Here is an 8,308-nt window from a genome sequence, read left to right as displayed (position 1 = left end):
TACAGGATCTCGGGCGCATTGTCGTTCTGGTCCAGCACGAACAGGCTCAGCGACACGTTACTGCTGAGGGGCGGATCCCCGCTGTCCTGCGCCATCACTTTCAGTTGCAAATCCCGGAACTGCTCGTAGTCGAAGGATCGCAGCGCATACAGTACCCCAGTGTCGGAGCTGATGGACACGTAGGACGACAGGGGTGCTCCCTGGATGGTGTCCTCTATTAGGGAGTAAGTGATTTGCGCATTCTCATTGCTGTCTGAGTCGTGGGCCTTCACAGAGAAGACGGAGGCGCCTCTGGGGTTGTTTTCGGTAATGTAGGCAGAGTAGGAGTCTTGATGGAAGACTGGAGAGTTGTCATTGATATCTGTCACTAGCAGTGAAATGTGAGTTTCAGTAGATAGAGCTGGAGTTCCCTGGTCTGTTGCTGTTACTGTGATGTTGTACCCAGAGATAAGTTCTCTGTCCAGTGTTCTTTCAGTCACTAAACGGTAATAATTATCAACTAACTTTTCCAATTTAAACGGTAGATTTCCAGGAATGAAACATGTGGTGTAACCATTGTCTCCTGAGTCCTGGTCAAGCACACTTATAAGAGCAATTATGGTCCCAGGAGGAAAGTTTTCTGGAACTGCAGTGGTGACAGAGGTGATGGTCACTTCTGGGGCATTATCATTTACATCCAAAACTTTGATCAGTACCTTAGCTCTAGCCATGAGCCCTGCACCATCCTGGGCTTGAACTTCCATTGAATAAATTTTGTACTCTTCAAAATCCAGCGGTTCTTTATTTGATATTTTTCCTGCATAAGAATCTAAATGAAATATTTGAGCCATTCTGTGATCTACATTATGAAAGGAGTATGTTACTTCTCCATTGGCTCCCTCATCAGGGTCAGTGGCATTTACCATGAGCAGCTGAGTGCCCACTGGCACGTTTTCAGGGACATTCATATGGTATTCTGCCTGAGTAAATGCTGGAGGATTGTCATTTGCATCTACCACCTGAATGCAAATTCGGAGGGTCCCTGAACGGACAGGATCACCCCCGTCAGAAGCTGTGAGGATGAGGTGGTGGACAGCTTCTTCTTCTCTGTCTAGGGGACTCTGCAGCACCATCTCTGGATGTTGGGGCCCATCGGTCCCCTGTGGCACATCCAGGGAGAAATGAGGGTTAGAGCTGAGTTGGTAGCTCTGGAGTGAGTTCATACCCACATCAAGGTCTTGCCCAAAAGGCAATGGGATCCTTGTACCTGGAGTAGTTATTTCATTCATTTTAAACTCCAGTTCCTCTAATTGGAATTGGGGAGTGTTGTCATTAATATCAATTATTTCCACTTCAACAGGGAAAAGCTTCATTTTATCCTCAACAAGGATGTTAAAACTCACGAGACACGGCACACTCTGAGCGCAGAGCTCCTCCCGGTCTATCCTGCCCGCGGTGATCAAGCTGCCACTTCTCGGATTGAGAGCGAAAAGCGGCATCCTACCTCTGGAAACAATGCGGACTCCGCGATCTGCCAGCTCCTGGGGTTGTAGCCCTAGGTCCTTGGCGATATTGCCCACGACAGAACCTTTGTCTGTCTCTTCTGGCACTGAGTAGTGAATATTCCCAGCCCCAGCTTCCAACAGTGACTCCAGAGAAAGATACAAAAGCATCAGCCGGCTGCAGCTGGTCAGCTTTTTCTGAATCTTCATTGCTCTCTAACTTTGTAGTTTTCATCCAGTCCAGTACCAAGGGTTTCGTTTCTGTTTTTCTGAGCTGAAATTAACCCAATTTTCAGGAGAATTCTGAGTGGAGAGTCATCCAGAAGTAGGATTTAGACAGTCTTGGACAGTCTGTTTCAATCTGACGGTGATGGAGGTTCTAAGAGGGCTTTTTTTTCCCCCTCCCCCTGACGTGTGTGTACTGCCTGTATCTCCCAGATTGGTGAACAGCGGCGCCCAGAGTCCTAACCAGTTACTGCATTCTTAGAAAATACTTAAAACTTTTTCATTAACCTGGTATTTTCTTAAGTTTTCATCTATTGTCAAGGAAATAATTCTACAATATATGTATGAAAAGGAGAAACTATATGTTCACTTCCTTAAATGTGCCTAAATGTCACAAAATTACAATATACAAAGTTAGAGAAGCATGCTGTCTGCACTCCAGGAGAATCTCAGTATTCCCAAGCTAGCTGCTTTCCTTGTTTCCTATTCAGGAAACGATAGTGAAAACCTAACATCACAATGAGGACAAAATCATCTCTCCACTTTTTCGGTAGTAAAGCTTGACCACTTGATAACTTCCCAGGCCACATAGGGCAGCTCCCCTTTGACTGGAGGAGGAAAAGTATTGGAGGAAAAAAGAATCTTTTAGAATATAAGCTAGACTTTAAAAAATTGTACCATCCATTTCGTTCCAATTATGATTTAAATATTTATCAGAAACCTTGGGATTTTGAAGGGCATGGTTTAACCCTATCCTTCTTTTCCTCTTTTTTTGGACTGTCTTTGTATTATGTAGGTTTTTAAAAATTCTTAAGATTCACCCAAAGGTAATATATTTTGAAAAAACAAAACACTGAGCTCTTGGAATTTCATTGAAAAGTCACATGAATATATAATTTAAATTTCAGATTTCAGAGACAAAGTCTGTGATATTATTCCTCACAACTGAAAAGAAAAACAGTCTCATCTTTATTTTTAGACCGGCTCTTATAATATGTATTCCCCTACAATCACGCTTAATATTTTCTCTAAGAGAAGTTGGTTTTCTTAAGTCACAGTATTTTTTAACCAGTAAGATGAGAATGTGGGCTTCCTTTTTTTTTTTTTTTTTTTTTTTGAGATGGAGTCTTGCTCTGTTTTCCAGACTGTAATGCAATGGCGTGATCTCGGCTCACTGCAACCTCCACACTCCCTGGTTCAAGTGATTCTCCTGCCTCAGCCTACTGAGTAGCTGGAACTACAGGCACGTGCTACCACGCCCAGCTAATTTTTGTATTTTTAAAAGAGGCAGGATTTCACCATGTTGGCCAGGATGGTCTCAGTCTCTTGACCTCATAATCCACCCGCCTTGGCCTCCCAAAGTGCTGGGAACAGGTGTGAGCCACCGCGCCTGGCAGTGGCCTTCCTTTTTTTACTCACTGCACTATTAGCAAAGGTTTACTAATTAATACGTCTCAGGCTTAGAGTGACTTACTTATCTTTACCCCAAAGTTAGAGAAGCACGCTGTCTGCACTCCAGGATCTGATATTTTCAGGAACAAATTGAGTCAGCCAACCCATGGACACCATGACTGAGAAAAGTTAAAAATGAGGAAAGAAAAAAACAACAAAAGATCTCAAGAATAGTTTTTGGAAAGAGAATTTTAGTTCTTATATAAACAAATCTACAGTTTATCAGTTTCTCAAAGACAAGTATATGGAGCCAAAGAGTAGAAATTTAAAGATGCAATAAATCACCTTCAATATTGCAAGGAAAAAACTCTTTAACAGAAAACATAACTTTTCAGAACACATTAATAGGCAAAAACTTTTCCCCAAAGAAATTGTGAACTAATGAGGCAAATTAAAGTATACATAAAAACTAGCAAGTAAACCTGTAGAGCTCCCCACTCTCAACAACCAAAAACATGCAGGAGTGATTTATAAAAGTATGATAAGTATAAAATAAAAATGTTAAAATATCACACAAATACATTTGAATCAAAGGTAACATTTAAAGCTTCATTACTGGCCAGGCACGGTGGCTTATGCCTGCAATCTCAGCACTTTGGGAGGCCAAGGTGGGCAGATCATTTGAGGCCAGGAGTTTGAGACCAGCTTGGTCAACATAGCGAAACCCTGTTTCTACAAAAACAAAAAACAAAATAAAACAAAGTTTCATTGCTGGCACTGCCGAGAATATCTGGTTGAAAGCTGTTTCTTGAGTTTAAAGAAATCAAGATTTTAAAAATATCTAAAGCCATACATACGTTGTAGGAACAGGGCAAATCTCCTTCCTTTAAGTTGGAGACAGCTCCATACTCAGGCTTGGATCAGAGAGCAGGCTGAAAGCAGCCCCAGGCAATGGGGCTAGAGGAGGCGTTGCAGGTTCAGGGAGATGGCCATAGTCACACTTAGGAGAAACAGCATGAAGATAAGGCAAAGGCCATCACTAGGTTAAACTACAGCTGTTGGGTGCTGTCTGCTGCCTGCTGTTGGGTGCTGGGCGATTGCTGAATTCTGGCAGCAATTCCTGCAAACTGTGAGCAGCAACCAGGTGCAGCGTGATGACTCATCATTGACCATGGTGACCAACAAACCTTGGCAGGTTGCATTTCTGTCAACCACAGTGACACAGCACACATCTAGCTCATGCACATCTCTAGTTTGAAGAGCCACATTAGCTGGCCTTTGTGCCCCAGCTGGTGTCCACTTTGGTGACGGGATAGCTGGGTTGCATTGTGAATGGTGCAGCATCAAAGAGGGCCCCATTTGGCTGTAGCTCCCAGCATAGTGTCCTTGCATTTTCTCAATGGTCATCCGCCATCACATGCAGGTTCAGGATGACACTGAGCCAGTTGAAGCCTGATCACTGCCTGCAGAGTCAGCTCAGAGAGTCTGCATGAACACCATAGCATTCTGCACTCACTGATGTAGAATGACAGTGCCCATAGTGACAGATCACTGGTCAATAAGAAACAGGAGGCATGTGGGACCCTGAGTCAGGGTGGGAAGTGCTAAAGTATGTGATGGAGGTGCTGGGCAGTATGCCCAGTCACCCAAAAGAAATAGGAGGCTTGTTGAAAAACAAGCATTTTTGTGGATACAGATGGTATGTAGGATGATACAGGAGAGGGACAGTTTGTCCTTGTTGGTGGTTCTGATGGTGACATTGTCCTTCAGGGTCTGCTACCGATTTAGAATTCCATCTGTGAGTAGCTGACAAAGAATTACATCATAATTCTTGGAGGTGAATTGTTTGCCAGTATGATCATTTCTCTTATAATAATTTTCACCTTTCATTTAAGGTCTTTTAATCCTATTGTTTTGGTTAGGGCAACCACAGTTCTTACCTCTAATAGGACTAGATACCCAGCTGAAAGTCACCTGCACTGACTGCGTTATACTTCTCAACCTCCATTTCAACCAGGACTCTGAAGTGGGCCCTCAAACTTCATTAGTCTTCTATTCCATGCTGTAACTGCTACTTTTCAAAATCAAGTATTTCTGTCATTATTGGACAGGAAATATATTCTGCATGCCCTGTAAAGTTGTGTAGATTGTGCTGCAGAGCTCTATCTTAAAGGTATGGTCTTGGTCAATGGGGATCACCTGAAGAATGAAGAGGAGGAGGTGAAGGGCAGGTTCTCCTGCAGCCTAACTCTACTTACAACATTGCTCAATATCTGATGACTGGCATTGGCATCCAAGGTCTGTATCTTGCCCTGAGCTGTTCTGCCACCTACCCACCACTAAGTAATGGCAGCTCTGCTCCTCTGATTGAGGCTTTCTTTCTTTCCCCCCTCCCCCCCCCCCCCCCACCTCCCCTCCCCCCCCCCTCCCCATTTCCGCTTCCCCCTCCCCATTTCCCCTTCCCCCTCCCCTTCCTCCCTCCCCCTTCTTCCCCCTTCCCCCTTTCTCCCCTTTTCCTTTTCCTTCCCCTTCCTTCCTTCCCTCCCTCCCTTCCTCCCTCCCTTCCTTCCTTTTTAGAATTGGGGTCTGGCCATGTTACTCAGGCTGGAATGCAGTGGCTATTCCCACGTGTGCTCATAGCTCGCTGCAGCCTGGAACTGGCCTCAAGCAATCCTCCTGCCTCAGCCTCCTAAGTAGTGAGACCACAGGAGCCCACCACCGCACAGGCTCAGGGGTTCTTCAATAGCAGTAATTCAGGGTACTTACTGTTCTAGTAGTCTCCATTCTTCTGGGGAAAGGGAAGATAGCTATTAAAACTCATCTGATCTATTTGTACAGAGTTACTGCTGGTGTTCAAAATCTACTGCAGACTTAAGAGTAAACATTCCTCCTATTAAGATATTTTCCACAATTTCCAAAACAAAATGTGTGCGAAAAGCCATTATGTTATTTATACCCAAGATGAATATGTTTATATGAAAAACATTTATATGATTTTCAGTGCCTTCAAATTCAAAGGGCCGAGGGTCTTCCTTGGGCATAACTGCTAGATCTATCCTGTCATTCTCAAGCTCGTCTCTGGCTCATTCTCTGGCTGTAAAGACAGGCTTCTCAGCACTTACCTGTTTTTCCTGTCACCAAGACCCAGCTCTTCCGAGAGATTCCCAACCTTTAAACCCCTAGCCTTCTCTTCCATAATCTTAAAGCGTATCTGCTACGTAGAATAAAGACTAGGTAGAATAAACACCTCAGGCAGGGAAACAGCGCTTCCTGCGCTCCTCACGCCTTCCTTATGGAGGATTTCTTCCTCTATTTCTTCTTCCTGCTGTACTCAAATCCAAATACCTCTCGCTACCGTTGCTCCCTGCTTCCTGCTTCCAAAGGTGCTCAGGAATAAAAGGCAGCGCCTCACTCGGGGTCACTAGACATTCTGACGTTCCTGACCAAAATATCTGGAGCAGATTGCGAGGGAGACAGCGGGCAGAGTCCTCTCCTGATGTGTTTTGCAGAAGCCTGCGGGGACCGCTGCGTCAGTGGATTTGCTTTGTTTCACTCCAGCCACGGATCGGCGGACAGCGGCACCCAGAGGCCCAGTATGATATCCACCGCAGGTTAGTTTTCAAAGTCCTCACAAGAGACTATATTGGCTTTTTTCCGGAGAATTATTTAGTAAGAAGAATGCAAATCATTATTTTGGATAAAATATTAACAAAATGCTCATTTCATAAAATTTAATTCAAATGTTTTAATTTATTAAAATTCTTATTTATTTATTTTTGAGACAGAGGCTCACCCTGTCGCCCAGGCTGGAGTGCAGTGGTGCGATCATGGCTCACTGCTCACTGCAATCTCCCCCTCCAGGGTTCAAACAATTCTCCTGCTTCAGTCTCCCGAGTAGCTGAGATTACAGGTACTCACCATGATGCCCGGCTGATTTTTGTATTTTTAATAGAGATGGGGTTTCGCCATGGTGGCCAGGCTGGTCTGGAACTCCTGACCTCAGGTGATCCATCCACCTCGGCCTCTCAAAGTGTTAGGTTTACAGGCGTGAGCCACCGCACCCAACCTAAAATTCATTAAAATTCGACTTAAGAATCCTTACAAAATTTTTTCTCTTGACATTTCCTTTTCAAGACGACAGACTATTAAAACTTATTTTCCATAAAAATGGCCACTTAAGAAATTATCCACTGTAAAAAAAATTATAAAAAATTCTCACTGTAAATTCAATACATTAAGGGGAAAATTTTCACAGTAAAAGGTAGAAAACGCTGATAAAAATGTAAAATTATTAGTAACTGCATTATATAATTACTGATATAAAGAATTTATATTTGATGCCTATCTATACTTTAAAGATAGATACCTACTTTTACAATTCCAAAAGTAATCATCTCTTTTAGGGATATTTTGGTTGCTCATGCCATTTTTCCTCTTAAACAGTTCCTTTTAGTTTAGGTGTTCACCCTTCATGTACCTAGGGAAGCAGAACCTATTCAGAGCTGTAGTAGGTTCTGATAAATTTAATCTAATAATGGTAATCTCATCCTCTTGACCATGCTTAGTTAGTAATATAGACTTAATATAATAACTTAAAGCAGGGCTTCTCAATCTTGGTACTATTTTGAGCCATATAAGTCTTTGTGGTGGGGAGCTGTTTTGTGCCTTGTAGAATGTTTAGCAATATCCCTGGTCTCTATGTACTAGATACCAGTAGGACCCACCCCCACAGTTGTGATAACCATAAATGTCTCCAGACTTTACCAAATGTCACTTCACCTTCCCCCAAACATTTTCAGAAACATAGGCTTAGGGTATTTTCCTAGTGAGTATTACTGAGCCAGGAATAAGAACATGGCCCAAGTTAGTCCAATTGGATTGAAAGACTGCTGCCGGGCGCAGTGGCTCACGCCTGTAACCCCAGCACTTTGGGAGGCCGAGGCGGGTGGATCATGAGGTCAAGAGATCGAGACCATCCTGGTCAACATGGTGAAACCCCATCTCTACTAAAAATACAAAAAATTAGCTGGGCATGGTGGCGCGTGCCTGTAGTCCCAGCTGCTCGAGAGGCTGAGGCAGGAGAATTGCCTGAACCCAGGAGGCGGAGGTTGCGGTGAGCCAAGATCGCGCCCTTGCACTCCAGCCTGGGTAACAAGAGCGAAACTCTGTCTCAAGAAAAAGAAAGATAGACTGCTTGAGGAGAGTCACTC

General features: G+C 43.7%; 1 protein-coding gene and 1 long non-coding RNA gene across 2 annotated transcripts; both read right to left on the bottom strand.

The window, feature by feature from the left end:
• Positions 1-5: 5 nt before the first annotated feature.
• Positions 6-2,111, bottom strand: LOC116547244 (protocadherin gamma-A1; the record flags this gene model as incomplete). Its single annotated transcript, XM_032273254.1, has 1 exon — positions 6-2,111. A coding segment is annotated over exon 1 (1,686 nt), but the record flags the coding sequence as incomplete, so codon positions are not given.
• Positions 2,112-3,329: 1,218 nt separating this feature from the next.
• On the bottom strand, positions 3,330-6,650 carry LOC116547243. The gene is made up of 2 exons (XR_004266994.1): positions 6,221-6,650; positions 3,330-5,297 (listed from the first exon to the last, which is right to left on the bottom strand). It is a non-coding gene; the product is annotated as an uncharacterized LOC116547243 (long non-coding RNA).
• Between the last annotated feature and the right edge of the window lie 1,658 nt (positions 6,651-8,308).

This window comes from Sapajus apella, unplaced genomic scaffold (assembly GCF_009761245.1).
Source record: "Sapajus apella isolate SASKATOON/1434 unplaced genomic scaffold, GSC_monkey_1.0 scaffold2475, whole genome shotgun sequence".
NCBI classification, from domain to species: domain Eukaryota; kingdom Metazoa; phylum Chordata; class Mammalia; order Primates; family Cebidae; genus Sapajus; species Sapajus apella.
This window is presented reverse-complemented; position numbering and strand designations above follow the sequence as displayed.